This window comes from Myotis brandtii, unplaced genomic scaffold, assembly GCF_000412655.1.
Source record: "Myotis brandtii unplaced genomic scaffold, ASM41265v1 scaffold165, whole genome shotgun sequence".
Taxonomy (NCBI): domain Eukaryota; kingdom Metazoa; phylum Chordata; class Mammalia; order Chiroptera; family Vespertilionidae; genus Myotis; species Myotis brandtii.
The window spans coordinates 13,744,624-13,763,295 of record NW_005356042.1 but is presented as its reverse complement, the minus strand read 5'-3'; the positions used below and the strand labels follow the sequence as shown (position 1 = coordinate 13,763,295).

The window sequence follows — 18,672 nt, the reverse complement described above, 5'->3', positions numbered from 1 at the left end:
ACCACTGTCCTAGGCAAACTCTGTCTGGCTTGGCTCCTTCCCTCAGGATTCCTGTGTCTGTGAACTCCACTGAGGTGCCCAAGCCGAGGAGGCATCTTCGTCTTGCCCACGTACTCCTGAAGGGACCAGTGGCCTCTCTAGGAACTCTCAAAGGTACCACTTCTCTCTCCCTGAAACACGTTCCCCTTTTGTCTTTATTACGCTGATGCCCATGCAAGTGCCTTTCTGGCCTCTGCCCATTTGCATCGATTCCCCTTCTCTCTGAAATGAAAACCTGCTTGTTCTTCTTCTTTAACATTTTAATTGGCCCCCAATGTTTAAAGGGTAGATTTTCAGTCTGTTCCCCGAGGCCCTCAATCCCTGATGTCTGCAGCTCCAGCACACACGGCTCCATCCTTGCCAAGTGTGTTCTGGGAACCCCTCTGCGTGGAGCAGCCTCCTCCCCCGCCCATCTTTCAGGCTCACACTCCCTGCAAACTCTCTTCTGACAAGGATTCCTCCTGATGTTGGGCTGAGCGGAGCGAGGCTGTCCCACGGGAGGGCCAACCCCCATCACAGCACTTTGCATCCCCAGTGTTGCCATGTTTCCATTCCAACATTTATGGGGTTTTGAACCTCCACTGCCCCAACACCGCTGACAAGGATTCCTCCTGATGTTGGGCTGAGCGGAGCAAGGCTGTCCCACGGGAGGGCCAACCCCCGTCACAGCACTTTGTATCCCCAGTGTTGCCATGTTTCCATTCCAACACTTTATGGGGTTTTGAACCTCCACTGCCCCAACACCATGATGGGTGCTTTAGCAACATCTGATGAAGAAATCAGACGGGAAGAATGAATAATTAGAAGGTACCTGGTATATGTGTGTTGAACAGAAAGAAGCTTTGAGCATCCGGATGCTGGTGGATAAGCTGAGCATTAAAACAAACCAAACCCAGACGCAACAGTGATAGAAAGTCCTACCTCGCTCCACGAGGAGACGGCCCACTGTAGCCGGGTGTTTTTGGGGCATCGCCCCAGGACACAGCCCTCCTGCGACTCTGGTCTGGGGACGCCGGCGCACAGGCTCTCGGGGAGGCCCTCGGCCCTGGAGGCACTTTTGCACAGCACTGCCCGCTTCCTCACCCCGCGCCCACAGGTCTTGGAACACTTGAGGTGAAAAGAAAAATGCTGTTGGCATGCTGGTTTCAAATGACTTTCAAGTTCTCAGACATAGTTGGTTTTAGTAGTCAGGAAAGAGAAATAAAATACTCTCCCAAAATATTTCCGTGTGAAATTTGGGGCAAACTCCATGAACTAAGGCTCCTTTTCGTGAAGAACTCCATGTCCTTTATCCATGCCCACCCTACATACTGCGCTGAAACAGCCCTACTGGATTCTCCTTTTGTAAATTATAACTGCTAATGGCAGAGAGAGAGAGACCAGTAGCACCACATACTACTTAGACTTGCCCTAAGCGATAGATGAACTATACCCTCATTTTAAAAGTACATCTATGCATGCTCACACATTCTCCCCCTAAGAGATATACTCCCAACATTAGAAAACATTTTCCATCATGTCTTCTCATTAAATACACAAAACCTCATTCTGACCTCTGTTGGGGACAGGGTAGTGCACTGTTAAACTTGATCCGAAATCAACACCCTCTGCGATATTGTGTGTCCTAAGAGAGAGCATGGCAGGAATGTGGGCTGCTACCTGGCTTCCTAGTTCAGGCAAGAAAACCTCTGGATTTTTTTTATTATTGCTTAAAACTGTCTTGCCAGCTGTGGTTTAGCAGAGGCTGGGCTGTTACAGAGCAGAGTTCTCCCCCTCAGCACCATTTGGGGAGCTGTCCCTCCCACTATGGGATGTGTATCTCACCTGTAGTACCCATGCCCCCTCCCCATTGTGACAATAGAAAATGTCTCCTGTTATTAACATCAGGGCCCCAGTTGAGAACTTCTGTGTGGATGACAGGTAGTTCTATGCTTCCTCCAACTTTATAACCTTGTATCTCTCACTGGGAATTTGTGACAATAGCAAACGTTAGGCACAACTCCTCTTTGTAGGCCACTGATGCAAGAGTTAGATATCCCTGTAGGCCGCTCTCTCTGTATTTGTCTTTCCCATTTGCTTTGGGGAATTCAGTAGCCAGATTCACCGGCCATTCCTCTGACACTCGAATCCTGTCTAGCTGTGCTCACTAGTCTAGCCTAAACGTCCTCTAATTTCTGGACGTCTAAGGGTCCCAAACTGCAGGTTGCATAAAAATATCACTGAAAACGTTCATTAAAATGCCCCGTTGCATTAAGTCAGTGTGGTTCTCTTGAAGGTGTAAACACCTGAGAGTCTCTTGGGAAGCAAAGGTACCACCTGTGTTTTTGTCACCTTCGTTTTCCATGGGGAACAAGACCAACGGCTCTAAGTCTGACCCAGTTACCTGAGACCAGGGCCCGAGGCTCCACTCTGGCGGGCAGGCGTGGCTGTTGCAGACCTGGACCTGAGTGGGTGTGCTCACTGGGCAGAGGGAGTGCACCACCGCCGCCTCCTTCTGGAACGGCTTCTTCTGCACACACTGGATTTTCCGGCTCTGCTGGCCCCCCGCACATGGCTTGCTGCACACGCTCCAGTCGCCTGGCTTCCAACTGCCAGTGAAAAGTAAAATTACTTCCAATGAAGCTGAGACTTTGGCTCATCGCTTTCAAAGCCGTTCCTATGAAAGATTAACCACCTGATGAAAGCCTTAGGGCAATGTTAGAAACGATGACGGCCATGCATACTAATTCTTGCGCAGATTTTGAAGCCCGTGCTCACGCGGTCCAGTTATAGGGAGTCACTCAGTCACCACAAAGTCGTGGGGAAAAATACATTCCTGCCCTCTGCAGGGGAAGAAACGTGTGCCATTTGGAAATCTGAGCAATCCACTCATTCAGCCAAATTTCTTGGGATCTTAACTTTGTGCCAGGGACTCTCCTAGGCATTAGGGTTGGAAAAAGGAATGAGGCAATGTTCTTTCCATTAAGGAGCCTACAACTCAGTGAAGAGGCAGACATGTGAACAAATGCCGACCATACTTTCTGATAATTGCCATGCTATTCGTTAACACATAAACTACAATAATGAGAGTAATGGAAGAGGGATCAATGAGAGGTTGGGTGCGTGTGTGTGTGTGTGTGTACACACATGTGCACATGCAGGAGACAGGGGTACATTCAGAGAAGTTCTTACAGAGGAAATTTCTAAGGAGGCAAGTCCCCCAGCTACTTTTCTGATTAGTCTTAAAATTTACTGATGGGTTAGGGACAGAACCTTGATCTTTATTTAAAAATTACCAGGCCAGCTTTTTCACAGTGGTCTGAGACTTGCTTTATGTTTAAAGGGTAATCAACAGAACTTACTAATACTTTTCAACAGCTACTTTTGATGAATTGAAATTCTATGATTTGAAGGCCTAGCATAAAAAAAGATCTAGCAGATATGATTTTAATACCTACATTTGAATCCCGGCAGCAATGTCTAAAACTCGGCTTCTTCTACCAAGGTTCTAGGTATCATTTTAAGAAACACAACGTCACACATATGTTGTTATATCTTTGCATTTCTCTCACCTTTCCTAGTCCTATAGATTTTTTCTTTGGTTTCCCCCACAAGCCTGACATGCGAAATTAAAGACCTTTTGGCCAGGGAATTTAGCACATGGATTCTAGGGTTATATGCATTCTAAAACATTAAATAGCCCATACTATCTTATTTAGTTAAAGATTGTATCAAATAATTTCTTATGTTTGTACAATTATTTGTATCTTATAAGATGTAAAGAAAATATATATTTTGCTATTAGTAGCTTTAACAGTTGTCTATCAAGATGGCATTTGATTGTCTTCCAAATTAAAATCTCTTTCCTTTATGTGGCAAAGATGGTTTTGTAAAAGTATTAGACGAAGTATAACACAAATAGACACTTTGCGTGACATGCGTGATTCCTCACATCGGGGCTGCAGGCTTACTTCTCACCTACCCTCCTTCCCTATCAACCCCGACCTCGGAGCCGAGACCCCTACAACCTCCATGTCTCCCTTACTGCTTTTTTATGTAAACTTGTTTTTATACATGTATCTCACTGCATCTCAATTACTTCTTTACACTTCCATCTCTTCCATTTGGCTGAGGGTTCATTAATGGCAAGAGCTTCAAGTTACTCATTTCCACACCCCAGTCCTCAACTCAGAGCTGGCATACAAAAAGTACATATGTGACATGATTGCTCCATGCGGAAATAAGGGAGTTAGCTCAGGTTAATTCCTTTCTCCTTCTAGCTCTAATAGTCTGAGTCTAAACTTTATTTCTAGTAGACCCCTAGTGAAGAATAGTCCTTGAGAGTCCCCATTATTACAACAGAAAATAATGAGAAATAATAGGGTGAAGAAGAAAAGAAGGCAACAAAAGATCCTGCCCCTTTCTCCGCTCCACCCTGGCAGTCATTGTGAGGCACTTTTCTAGTTGTAAATAGCCAGTAAACCCACTACTGCAGAGTATCATTTCCACATGGAGACATCAGGGGAGGCTTAGGAGTCGGACAGGAGCTAGGCTCTCTCTTTTCATGGGTGTATATGTAAATGGAGTCCCTTTCTTTGGCTGGCTGAGATAACCAATGATGGGAAGGCAGCTTAAAATAGGAAACATCAGCTTGCAATTCCTATGCATGCACATACACACACACACCTACCACCTAAAGGAGAGGTTACTCCATGAGGGTCAATAACACTGTCTGGTAATCACATATTTCTTAGATCCATATATTTCTTAGCAAAAGTGGAAAATCCATAAAAGCCCCCCAAGTTTCTTCCTCTTTTTTGTGTTTAGGATACAGCTGGTTCCAGATTCTAAGAGAAAAACTGACTATTGGGCATATGGGATTGGTAGATAGCTACAGCCCCAAGCGATGATGACAGAATGTGTATAAAAAGATTGTATAAACTCACAGCATTACCACAAAGCAAACACTACTTATTAAGATGATCTGAAACATTAGTGAACACAACCTTGCTTTGGAAGAAACTCTGTCAATTCTATATAAATACATTTGGCAGAAGATAAATCACACAAGAAAAGACTCCATTTGGCTGGGAAGATTACTTAAAATTATTGTTCAAACAATAGTGTGGCTAAACTCCATCCAAAAACAAACCCACCGAGCTGCCCATAGGTTACCATCATCAGAAGTGGATTACCACTTGGCCTCTTACCCCTTTCTTTTTATTTTGTGTCTTGCTACTGTGTAATTTGCATTTGGGGTTTCATGGTCTGCTTTCTAAATTCTTAGACAACTATATAGAAGTTAAGCACACAACCACATGTGACCTTAACTAATGTAGGAATCTGGGTTATTTAAATATCTGTTTGATTTAGTGCAGAGGAGTCTGTATGTAAAGGTTAAAAAAAACACCACCTTTATAGCCCAAGGTTAGGTTTGCATAGACAGAGTTAAATGAATGTCTAAAGCCAATTTGTGTTTTTCATATTTTTATATTTTAACCTCAACTACCTTCTTTCTTCTATTTTTGGGGCATTCTTTCTATCTATCTATCTATCTATCTATCTTACCATTACTTTTGATCAGAAGCATTGACATGTGGGCTTTAATGATCTCACACCAACAATGAAGACATATAAAGAACTAATATCACCAGAAAGACATTTCCAGATGACTTACTAGGCAGGGCAGGAGAACGCATTGCATACTTTGGGTTCAGTTGCTGGCTTGGTCCTTGCGTTGCAGAATGAGGAATTGACTTGAGTGTTTTGATCTCGTAAGCAAATGGCCTTTACACTTATGTAACCTAACAAGACATCAAAAGATACATAGTAAAAATTACAGATAACCAATTCAATTTCATTTCCAAATGTAGCTTCTGATTTACCAGGGTTCTGATACTGCATTTAGGATACAGAATCCATATATTGGGTGAGACCGCCTCCTTTTGATGAAATCTGCAACTAATTTGAATCCCATTTCCCCCCAAAATAATAGTCTTCATGTCTCAATCATGTTAACGTGTAGCTTCTTCACTTTCAAGACGGCTGTGGGTTCTAGAACCACACAGTGATACATACAGCCCCTTGAAAATAGGGCGGTTGTAAGGGAAATATCCCGCCAACTGTAACTCTCCCTGCATACATCAAATGGAAATGCTCCTCAATGAAAAGCCATTGGCGGGCTATGCGTGGAAACTCTAAGATTCTACTTTTCCATGAAGCGCCTTCTACTTCCATACGCATGTGATGCATATATAAACAAAAGTGCAGCCCACTGAATATGTGTGTATTTGTACCTGCCAGCTAGGACTCTGATTGTTTTGTTTGTTTCAGTGCCATCCTACGCCTTGCTTGCCATGCTCATTTCAGGGCTTCTCATCAGAGGTGTACATTCTGTGAATAGCTGTATCTGTCAGCTCCCCAAATAGGAATTCTGCCTCCTCTTTGAATTGTTTGTTCCTATTTATATAGTGCTTCTCCTTCAAATGAATCGGAGGAGCCATGAAAAGTCACCCTGCTATTACCATTAGGTTGAAGTAGATTTGCCTGAGGTGGCACTTAACCACATTGGGATTCCCTAAAGTTAAGAGTTTACTTCCGGAGATCTTATTCATTTGAACGCTTCTTCTCATATGCCTTGGACACAACATGCCTGCGAGTCACCTGAAGGGGTTGCTAGATCAAGGCAAGGGGGAACCCCAGAATGCACTTCTCCAGCATCCTCCCCTTGGCTGCATGCATTCCCTGGAAATGGAAAATGGATCGGATCTCTGTGCTTCCCAAGGAACTGTGCTCTCTCTGCAATATCAGGAAGTGACTGCAAATAATCTCAAAGAACATTTGATGTGTGAAAAACTGCTCATGCTCCAAAACTAAGTAAAAAAGGGTAAAGCTATGTCTACAGCAGTGACTTTCAACCAGTGTTCTGCAATAATTTTAAAAACATGCAATATCTGACTATTTAATCAGGGCACTGACCTCCTTTTCCTTAAATTGTCAAATAAGAAAATGACAGCAGCCAACACAACAATAGCCATCCAGTGTGAATGAATCAAAATTATACCTATTTTTTTTGCCCCAGTATTTTAGTAATTAGTTTATGTGTGCCATGAGATGAAAAAGGTTGAAAATCGCTGGTCTATTAGCATGGTTTCTGTTCTTTAAAAATAAACAAGATGATACAGATGGCATATGTCTGAGGAGGTCAAACACACATATTTTTATGTTTGCATAATAAAAACTGAATGATATAGAGCAAAATATTTAACATTGGCTATTGATTAAGGGATTATGGGAAATTATTTTTCTTCTTTATAGCATATTGCCTTTAAAATGTTCATTAACAAAAACATTATCTTTGGGTGATTTGATGTTTTTAAAAAAGAAGTATTTCCTCATATTTTGTTAATTAGCATGAGCACCTGAAGAAGAGGCCTTACAGACATGAGAATTTCTTCATTTTCTATGTTTCTGCTCAGTCTGTGGTGTATGCTAAGGGGGATGGAAGAGTTAGGCAACCCACTGTCACCAGGTGCTCTGAACAGGGGGAAGTGAGTAACCCACCTTCGTGCCTCAGTTTCACGGACCTATTTATGGACTTTCCATTCCTTTTTCCAAGTGTGACTAAGATTAACTAACAAACAAAAATATATGAGGTTTTTGGCTCCCAATAAAATGCCAGCCTTCTACTTGCTGAGGGGATCACTATTGCACTTCCTCTCTTGCAAAGGTGTTTCTCAGAGCTAACCCCTCCCTGATGAGACTGCTGCCCCCCCGAGGGGAGGGCACAGTGTCCACACTGCAGGGCCTCTCCATCTGCCTTGCTGTGTTCTCACCTGTCATGACCCACCTTCTACAACAGAAAAGTCAGGGCAGGGAGAAACTAAAGTGTAAGCTGAAAAATTTAAAAAACATACAGATATATGTGTAGATATTCTTATAAATAGATAGATTTTCTTTTTCTCTTTCTGTCTATACATTTCTGATGTATAACTTCTGAGTCTGGGTTGTGGCTGACTTGAGTTTTGTGAGAATTGTTTCCTCTCTACATAGGAAAATCCTCAGTGCAATGATATTTGCTTCTTACAGCGATGGTTCCCATAAAAGACATTTTGTTGTTTATTCAAACAACACACTTTGAAGGACCTGTTTTAAGAAGAGACTTGGAAGGTGGAGTAAGAAGCCGCCTTACCTCCACCGCAGGAGGCGGAGCACGGGGTCTGCAGGGTGCTCCAGGTGTGGGCGTGTCTCTTCCCAGCGGGCTGAGTCCCATTGGTGGCCTTGGGGAGCGCGTACTTCCAAGCTATGCCCGGGTTTTTGCCTTGCATCAGAATCTGGACAGCGTAAGACACAAATCAGAGATCAAGACGCAGGTCAGGCCCTGGAATTCCAGAGAGCTTGCTGAACATGGTGAAGATATTTGTATGACATTTAGACCTTAAAGTTGGTTCACATCATTGTTCCCAAGTATGGTGTATGTTGATTTAAAGTTTTCCCATGCCACTTAAAAATGTGTATGCCATAGCATCAAAACTGTGATTAAGATAAATGTTACATAGAGAAACTTGACTTAGCATTTGCCATAAGCCCACAACCCTCAACTCTAGGTATACATTTAATAAAAACAATTGCATTAATAAAACAAAAAAATGTTTTACATTATATTGAAGGAAAGAAAGTTATGAGGTCTTAACCAAAGAGAATGTGTCTGTTAACTGTGTACCAGGATGAGCAGCAGATAAGACAAAAAGAAATATCATCAGAAGTAGGGATTGATTTTATATAAATAAATATAAATAATATAAGTTAAAAAGTACTTAACCTTAAAAGGGCAGAGACTTAGGCTAAATCTGATCCTATAAGATGCTAAAATAAGAGCAATAATTTACTGGCACATTCTAGGCACCAGGCACTCTGCTGAATTTTTTCTATGCATTATCTCAAAACATTCCTCTAACCACTTTATAATGTAGCTATGTTTTCACTGAAAAAAAAACACAACACCCACCAAAACAAAAAATTATTAAGACTCTGTGCAAGTCACATAGGTGAATGAGCTTAAAACAGAACAACTTGGGACCTCCAATAAAATGCATCTCAATACTGCAAAATGTCACCATGTTTTGGGCGTGGGCAAATATTTGCCTCCCTTCCTGATTCTCTCTTTTCTTCACTATTCCTCTCTTCTCTTCTTTCAAGCTTGAAGCATGAATATAAATAGCTGCTTGTCTCTGCCCCATGAGTCTTGTGGAAAATTCTTTACCACCAGAACTGGGCATTCGTGCCCAAGAAGCAAAGCAGATTTCCAGTTAAATATAGAAACCTCTGGCTCTATCTCTGTCTGGTGGGATCCCACCTCGATTAAAGTTGGGCGGGTGGCGGCTGTTCAAGGACCTCCATTAAACCAGACCACTCCTCAGGATGCTGCAAAAATGGTTTCCACTTCACTATTAGCGTAAGTGGATCCAGGAATATAATGGCTTACACAAAAGATTCCATGGTGTGAGCATCATGTGTTGTACAACAAAACGAATCTTGGTGCCTCTCAGAAAGAACTAAAATGTTAATAGATGGGTCTTTGTTCCTCTCACCCCCATCCAAAACCCAAACCAAAAATAGCAAACAGGTAGGACCATTAAAATAGACAACTGCCAAATTATATTAGTCACCAATGAAAACCTTCTTAAAGTCGAGGTCCTAAGGGATTTCTAGTTCTGAGGACCTTTTTCGTCTTTGGTTTTCTTATTTTTGCAGCTAAATCATACAACGGTTCTTGGAATCATGTGTATTCAATTGTGTTATAACATTTCACACATTTTGAACACATAGCATGCTTTCCTTATTTGAGATTGTTGCAGTGTTTCTGTAAATGTCTTCATGTGCTATGAAGTACACAGACACATGTTTTTTTCACAATCAAACTAGAATTGTGAGAGAAGTTTTACATTTAGAAGATCCTCTTGATGGTCACTGATTTCTCAACTCAAATTTCTCCTTCAGTGAACATATTATCTCAAACGCAACACTTTGGATTGTTATTTTCTGTTTGCAGTAGGAATGGAGAGATCGTGTAGGGGAGAAAATAACGGAGTGCATCACACGTACACGAAGGAAAACACAGGGACTGCATAAGAGTTTCAGGGAGCTAAGACTCACGAGGCGGGATGGTATTACAGCAGTGGCATTGCATCGCACATACATGTGTGGAAAGCATATTCAAGTGTAAGTGTGATAAAGAAATCCACTCACTTTTCTCCTCTTCCTAAGACCACCCACTCCCCCCATTCAAACTAGATTCTGACTCCTACTGCCACAGGGGAGAGTGGTCCCTAATGGGAATGCAAAGTAAATTAAATGTTGGTTCTTGCTTTGGGGATTTCAAGGACTTATATTCTGGTGATTTAACAGTGGTTTAACAACTTTTCAAAGGGAATTAAAATATATTCTACTTTCATCTTATAGACAGATTGTAGAACTTAAGCCATGCATGGCTTGTGGTTTTACTATAAAACATTTTTAAATGTTGCTGTGAAGAGGAGGATGCATTTAAGAAAAAAAAAATTAGACTGTGAAGATCAAAGTGTCATTACTGTTGAACAAGCAAAACCAACCAAGATGTCAGGTTTCCCCAGATCTCCAGGAAAAAAATTATCAAATTTACCTTTCTACAAACAAAAGAATTTAGACAATCTCTGTCAAACCTAATTCTGTTCCTGTACCACCACACTCCCCTGTTACCCAGGATGCCCTGTCCTGACTCTGGTGTTAGTCCAGGTTGTCCCTCACCTGCTTAAGGACATCACTACTATAGTTGCCCACTCTTTCTTGAGCCTTAAATTTCCCAGCCAATTGGATCATCCCCATAATGAATCCAAATATGCTAATGTAGCTCTCATATTAAGAAAAAAATTATCTTCATGTATCCCCCAGTTCTTGTCCCATTTTCCCCCTTCATAGCAAAAATTTCTCCAAAAGTTGCCTTTACTCTCTCTCTGTATCTTTCCTCACTAGTCCCTGATTCTTCTCTATCAGGTGTCCCTCCCACCACATCCCTGCAACTCCTCTTTTAAGAACACCTTGTTATGTTCAGTAGGTGATAGGCCTCGTCTTACTCAACCAATCGCCAGTACTGGACATAGTTGATCACTTCCTCCTTCCTTTGCCACAAGAAACCCTTTTATTTTCTCAGTTCTTCTCCTGACTCACTGACCTTCATTACCAGTCTCCTTTGTTGAATTCTCCTTATCTCCTAACTATTCAATATCAAAGTGACCTTCAACCTCTTGACCGCTTCTCTCATTTATCTATACCTGAATGTTTAAAAGGTGCATCAACGTCTAACCCTGAACTCTTGATTTTCCTCCCTGTTCTTCCCAAACTCATAGAATGGCAACCTGATCCTTCCAATTGTTGAGGCCAAAATGAAAAGTTGGTGGCACCTTGATCTCCTTTCTTTTTCTCATACTCCACAGCTAATCCATCCAGAAATGGTGATATCTTTACTTTCAACACATTTCAGCTCTGACCATGTTTCCCTTTGTCTATCCTAGGCCACTGTGGCTGCCCAGATCTGAGCTACATCGCCTCTTCTGATTCTCATGGTCATGGCCCTCTCTAGATGAGGAGACACCTAGTCTCCAGTGGAGGAAATGAGGCAGACCACACAAAAATAATACCGTACTTAAGAGGTTAAAAACAAGGTACTACACAATTGCCAAGAAAAATCCAATGCTGCTGTGAAATTGGGGGAAGGAATCACATGACTGAAGAAGCTTAGTAGCTGTCATTTAATTAGTAAAGCATGCTGTGGATGATTTCAGCAAAAAAGCCACAAAACAACAAAAGAGAACTTAAGTTTTCTTGGAGGATTTCTATTTACCTAAATAGGATGAACTCTTATATTGAGTTTCCCATGTGCCTTCCCTCATAGCTCAAACAAAAATATGTAAAGATCCTCTGAAAAGTAAAATTATTGAGCAACAATTAAGAATAGTAGCAAACATTATATTGAATAGCAAGAAGGCAACTAATCCATTCCATATTATCCTATATAACAAAAGGCTAATATGCAAAATTGACTGAACGGCAGAACAACTGGTTGCTGTGACACGCACTGACCACCAGGGGGCAGATGCTCAATGCAGGAGCTGCCCCCTGGTGGTCAGTGCGCTCCCACAGAGGAAACACCACTCAGCCAGAAGCTGGGCTCACGGCTGGCAAGTGCAGTGGCAGTGGTGGGAGCCTCTCCCACCTCTGTGGCAGTGCTAAGGATGTCCAACTGCCGGCAGTCGGACATCCCCTGAGGGCTCCCAGACTGCAAGAGGGCACAGGCTGGTCTGAGGGGACCCCCTCCCCAGTGTACAAATTTTGTGCACTGGGCCTCTAGTCAAGGTAATAAGGCATTTACTTAGCCAAAGCAAGAGAGAAATAACTTACACAATTTACTGTAATTGTTTACAGGATTATACAACTTTAAATTACTAGCTCATAAAATACATAGAGCTGGATATCGTTGTATTACTGTTATAGTTTTATAGCCAGTGGCATAAAGGATCTATTGTTTATAGTTTGTTTGTTGAACATATTAAAACATTCAATGAATGCATAAATGAATAAACGACTCTCAACTTTAAAAAATCAAATGACTCAAGGCTCGACTGTAATGTCTACACAGCTATACATTCACAGACAGCTGTTTGTGTGATCACGTACGCTCAGAGACAATATTTGTATAAACTAGCGGAACGCTGACTTAAGAATTTATTGTAGCAACCCCTCCTAAAAACCTCTTAAAGATAATAATTAAACAAATAGATGCCAAGACCAAATATATAAAAGATGAACCTTTGGCAATTGTAACATACTCTTTGCTTCTTGACAATTAAGGCACATCTGCCTTTTTCTTTATCTTGCATTGAGGAGAAAGGTGATGAGGAACAGACTACATAGCAGTAGCCTTATCTCTTCCTTTTTCCTATTTTTCCCATCTCCTTTGGAAACAGACTGCCCATCTGGCTAATAGAATAGAGATTCTCAAAAAGCCTGGACTTTAAAAAATTATTAAGAATTTCAAGTTGGTGACAGCCAAGCATGAAACCAAACACAGGGCCCGTCTGAGCATGAGGTCCCGCATGGCTTTGCAGAATTCCACATCCGTGAAGCCGGCTCCATCCAACCTCAAGGTGAAGGTTTTCTCACCTGCAGCAGTATGAAGGCACAATTTAAAAGTTTCCAAATTTCAAATGGCCCTGTGGTCTAATGATGACTGCACCTGCTCTTCCTAGATGGAGACGATAGCCCCCTATAGTCTTGGTGATTTGTTCATACCTCCCTCCCTCTGGATGACCATGACCATCATCTTGACACGGTCGGTCCTGCCAGAATCTGGGAAGCGGGAGGACTTTGGGGTGCCATGTGATAACCACACAGCTGGGACTCTGACTGCCTCTGTGAATGCTGAGGAACACAGCTGGGGCAATGCATAATTTGAAAATAATTCCCACCCCTCACATCTATTTTAAAACATTGTCAGTGACCTTGACAGGAGCAGTCCATAACTCTTCTCAGCACCAGCGGAGAAGAGGAACGCCCTGCAGGTCCCAGGAATGCCACACGGCACTCCCTATCTCCATCCCGGCATCACAGTAGCGCTGATCCCGGCCACCCCGCGCTGCATGTCAGACGGGAACACCTCGCGGCTCAATGCACAGATTTGGAAAGACCGCCGGCGATTCCGTCTACTTAACTGGTCTTAGTCCAGAGAATTTTCCAGCCAACTGGCATTGGGTCTCTAATTTACAGCTGGCAAGCAACCTCCTTAAACGCTTCCAGGTCCTCGGCAGAGCTGTTTAATGTCTACCTTGAACACACGAACCACCTGACTTCAGACACAACACTCAGCAGCTCTGACCACAGGGTGCAGGGTTATAAAATTTACAGCTTCTTAGGTTGGAAAACCACAGACGGGGGCTGGACGCTACCAACTGCCCTCGGGAGGAGGGGGGGCCGCTCCTGCTTCCGTTGCACACAGCTGAAACAAAGGACACATTGAGTAATCTCGGTAAACAGCCTTCTTTCTTTTGCTCCCATGTTTAATTTTTAGTGTTAAAACTACAAATGACTTCAACCAGCTTTGTATTTGTTTCATTATTTAGGCCTTAAAAAAAAAGAGAGAGAGAGAGAGGTTGTTCTCATCCTCCAGTGGAATTTACCAGTTATGCCTGGGCTGGAAAGACTGGCTTTTTATTGAATGCATGCTAGAAATCTTGCTTCTTGTCTTCAGTAATATATTTGACTAGAGGCCCAGTGCATGAAATTTGTGCACAGGAGTGGGGGTCCCTCAGCCCGACCTGCACCCTCTCCAATCCGGGACATCCCTCTCGCAATCTGGGACCACTGGCTCCTAACCGCTCACCTGCTTGCCTGATTGCCCCTAACCCCTCTGCCTGCCTGCCTGATCGCCCCTAACTGCTCCCCTGCCAGCCTGATCACCCCTAACTGCCTCTGCCTGCTGGCCTGATTGCTCCCTAACTGCCCTCCCCTGCTGGCCTGATCGCTCCTAACTGCCTCTGCCTCTGCCTCAGCCCCGCCACCGTGGCTTTGTCTGGAAGACATTCGGAAGATGTCCGGTCTAATTAGCATATTACCCTTTTATTAGTATAGAAGATTGCTTACAAAACACCAATAGCAGCACTTATTGTGCGCCAGACAAAACACTGCACATGTGTTATCTCATTTAAAGTTGTTAACATTATGAGGAATAGACAGTGCTATTAAGACTCCACTTCGGTAGACGAATAAACCAATAAGCCAATCCACAGGATCTCGAAGCTGGTAAACAGAAGCACCGGACTCCAGTCTCTAATATCCCTGACTCCAAAACTCAGCATCTTAACTCTCACGACACTGCCTCCCCAGCTAGGAAACCCACTGTCCAGGATTCTAACAAACTTCTAAAAACTGTACCAACTGTTGAAAAGATCTTATCACTGGGCTTCCAGAGCATGCTGTACTACTTACATAGTGCTACTAGGTTCCAACCCGGGACATGTTACTTCGTGAACGTGCTAATGTCTGATTTAAGCACTCATGATTCTTCATCTCCTAAATTCATGTTCCCCTGTGTTTATTTAGATATAAATAAAGTTACTTCACTGCTGTTTTAGCCACTGAAACGCAATACACGTTATAGATTGGCCCCTCCTAAGTCAGGGACTGCACCACCCGACCCACGTGGACTCATGCTCCGGAAGGGACATTTCCGTGGTGCGGCTTCGTGTTTGTGTAGGTTCCTGTGGCTTTTGGAAGGCCCTGTGACGGGAAAAGCCGGCCAGCTGTCTTTGCCTCCTTGTGTGCTTCAAAGCCCGGGGAGCACGACCGGTATCATCATTGCTATTAAGTGTGAGTGAGCTGGATTTGACAAGAGACAGCAACGCAGAGACGCGGACGGGGACTTGCAAACGCATCTGTTAGGCAGCTTCAAAGGTGCGGTTGACACATTGAACCCCGACTGCAGTTCTAATTCAACTCATCAACATTCCTTCGGGTTTAGTGAAGAGAAAGGGTGTCCTCCCACCCGTCACAGAAGTATTTGCCGTGAATGCGCTGAAGCCTGCGCTTCTAATAGCACATGGCGCTCTCTAGACAAATGACGTGGCATCGCCAAAGCACCTCCGAATTGTCCCCTGGAGTCTGAGTTTTAGATCATCTGTTCTGCATTAGCCCTCCATTACGTCTCTGCCTCTTTTGTGTTTTGTGTCTGCGCTCAGTCCGTGCTCCTTGGCTAATCTCCTTACACTGAGTTTATCTGGAGGCTCATCTTCATTCATTTCAGCTCCTTTCCCTGGGGGAGGGGCGGACTCAGACAGCAGGGTCAGAGGGAAGGGGCTAAATGAGAAGGTAATGCTCCGTCGGCGCTGCTCACACACTGTCAGCGCACTGATCTATGTGCCCGGCCACCTGGTCCCCCGCCACTCCATCATCTCCGTTAGCCGGAGAGCGGAGGAAGTTGTTTATTATAGCAATTTTCTTTAGATGTCTTTTTCTGCCTTGAAACTGGCCTGTGGTTAACCTATTTCTCACTTACTGTCATTACAAAGGCCGCTGTCCGTTTCCCCTGCAGGACTCTCCCTCAGTGCGCTATTAATTGGGAAGGGAGTTTCAAAGAGTTAAACACACCCTTTGCCACTTAACAGAGAGGGGGGAAATGCCTTCACATAAAGGAGAGCTTTTATTTTTAAGACTTTAAAGAAAAGAAGGAATGCTGTACAAACACAGGGGATCACCTTTCAGTCTTAGAATAGCAACCCGTGTTATCTTGTCGTTCCCAATCAGCATTCATCAGACGGAGATGAAGTTACTTCATAATGAAGCACTCTGATGAATTTCCTCATACCCTCCAACTGCGAGACAGCTTGACAGAGAATGTGACTCAGTCATTGTTTTTGTGTGTGTGAGTGCGAGACAGAAGCAGAGACAGAGAGAAACAGAAGCAGATGGAAAATGAGGAAGAGAGAGAGGAAGTGGAAAGAGAAAGACGGTTGGGGAAGAAGAAATGGGGCAGGGAGGAAAGGGGTGGGATTGTGGGGATGAGAGAGAGGGCAAAGCTGGCAGAAAAGCTCATCTCAGTCACTTCCAAAGAATGTATCATCTCTAAGTGGGCACCTTAACTAGTCATGAAAAAAAAGTGTTTGTGTTTTTAATTATTATTGTCAAGGCCCCCTAAAATTATATATTAGACACACCTTTTGCACAGTGCTTAAACAAACAAACAAACAAACAAACAAAAAGAGTCGGTGGCCTTATATGACCTATATATTATCTCAAAATGGAAAAAAAAAGTCGTTTTCAGCTATACTCAAAAGCCCAGCACATCTATGTTGACTTCAGATTAAGTGATTATTTTTCAACAAGTCATGTGTAAATGTCAACTCAGATCTTCAGTTTTCACATTTCTACCACTTCAAAATTTAATTTCTTACGCAACTCACACACACACACACACACACACACACACACACACACACACTAAATGTTGGGTGTGGAAGTAAAATACTTAGTTTTTCTTGGTCTTCCCAAACCCCAAAAACTAAACAACGCGGTGGTCTATACATGCTCTCTTAAAGACTATAGAAATAGAAGCTGACTTTCCAATCTTTCAGATGACTGACAAGTGAACTCATTCAATGAGCAATTCCTTAGACTTTATTCCAGGCTCATGTTGTGTGGAAGGAGTTGAGTAAGAAAATGTGGGAATGAACTAGTTGGTAATAACTGTGTCTGCAGAGGCCTCGGGATGTGTGTGACTGCCAGATCAATACTGGCTTCTTTTGGTGCTGGTTCTGCATGTGCCTGAGGAGTCTTTCCCCGGGAGGCAATGCACAAATATAATACAGGACCCTGAAAATGAGCTCTTTTCCTCCAACTCGTTTACATATATATGTGTATTTCTCAATGAGATGTTGATTGATGGACTTAACTAATGCCTAACATTTTTAAGATCTAAGACAATCATATAAACCCTCGGTTATCTTTGTGAATTTCCAGCAGTGTGTCCGCTGACATGCAGCTCTTGCAAATGCGGACACATGGAGAGCCAAAGGTTCCCAGGAGAATGCGTGTGTGGAAGGGAGACTGCATTTTAAAACTGGGCGGGCGCACGCCTCGGTGATAGGAGTAACGGTCTGTTTTCCATTTAGACTGAGCTTCCCTATGAAGACGTTCTGCACAGCTTTGACAGATAAACATAACCAGAAGCAGAAGACCTTGCCTTTGGGGTTAACTGACAGCCGTCAGTTACTCCCAGGATCGCATCAGCCTGCCTTCCTTGCACTAGAAAACGATCAGAAATAAGGGTCTGGGAAACCCACCACCTTGGGAAGGCAAGTTGCTATTCCTCAGACGGGGTTTCAAAGAGTTAAACACCCCCTTTGTCAGACGGGGGTGAGTCTATTGTGAGCCAACTGGTCAGAAACTTCTCCTGTGTAAACTGTTCACTTTGGGAAAGGCAAGCATTTCAGCCACCACGCTGATTCCTCAAATGCAATTCAGGAGATCAAATGTCAATACTTTAAATGCTGTTCACTGTACTCAACTTTCAGCTCAACCCAGTTCTAAGACTAGTCCTGAGAGATGATGAAGCCCCATGGTTTTTAAATGTGTCCCTTAGAAGTCTGGGCATGTCAGAGATTACAGCTGCGGTTTGGGACAGAAGCAAAAATGGGGTAAGAAGAGGCTGGTCTCTGGGCCTCTCACTCCTGCCTTTGGGCCGAGAAACTTTGCTGTCATTTAACGTATTTATCGTCTCTATGTGTGATTTTTTTCAATTTGGAAAGAAGATTCCACTTTTTAAATGTATAAATGAATTTTATCACTGGAAGCTCTTCATCCAATAAATATATATTTTTTGAGCATCTACGATGTCCCAGGTACTAAGTCAGCCCTGGAAGCTGCAAAGATGAGTAAGTCCTTGTGCTAATGTGGGATTCCGAGGGCTATTAAAGTGCGCAAGGACAGTGCTGTGGAGTACAGTGGAAGGCACAGTTTAGCATGAGTTCGGGGAAATCATTTCCCAAATGAGAAAACTGGGACCCAGATCACCCAGATCGATGAAGTGACTCCTGCACCGTGACACGGGGAAGAGCAGCAAGTAGCCCG

The 18,672-nt window shown here is 43.2% G+C and overlaps 1 protein-coding gene across 1 annotated transcript in view; it reads right to left on the bottom strand.

Moving 5' to 3' along the window:
* Positions 1–18,672, bottom strand: part of ADAMTS18 (ADAM metallopeptidase with thrombospondin type 1 motif, 18) — a 131,144-nt gene that overhangs the window by 8,418 nt on the left and 104,054 nt on the right. The window contains exons 19-22 of the mRNA XM_005862706.2: positions 8,210–8,351; positions 5,696–5,822; positions 2,423–2,627; positions 961–1,146 (exon numbers count right to left, since the gene is read on the bottom strand). Coding sequence (XP_005862768.1) covers positions 961–1,146; positions 2,423–2,627; positions 5,696–5,822; positions 8,210–8,351 — 660 coding nt within the window. The remainder of the gene's footprint in view (positions 1–960; positions 1,147–2,422; positions 2,628–5,695; positions 5,823–8,209; positions 8,352–18,672) is intronic.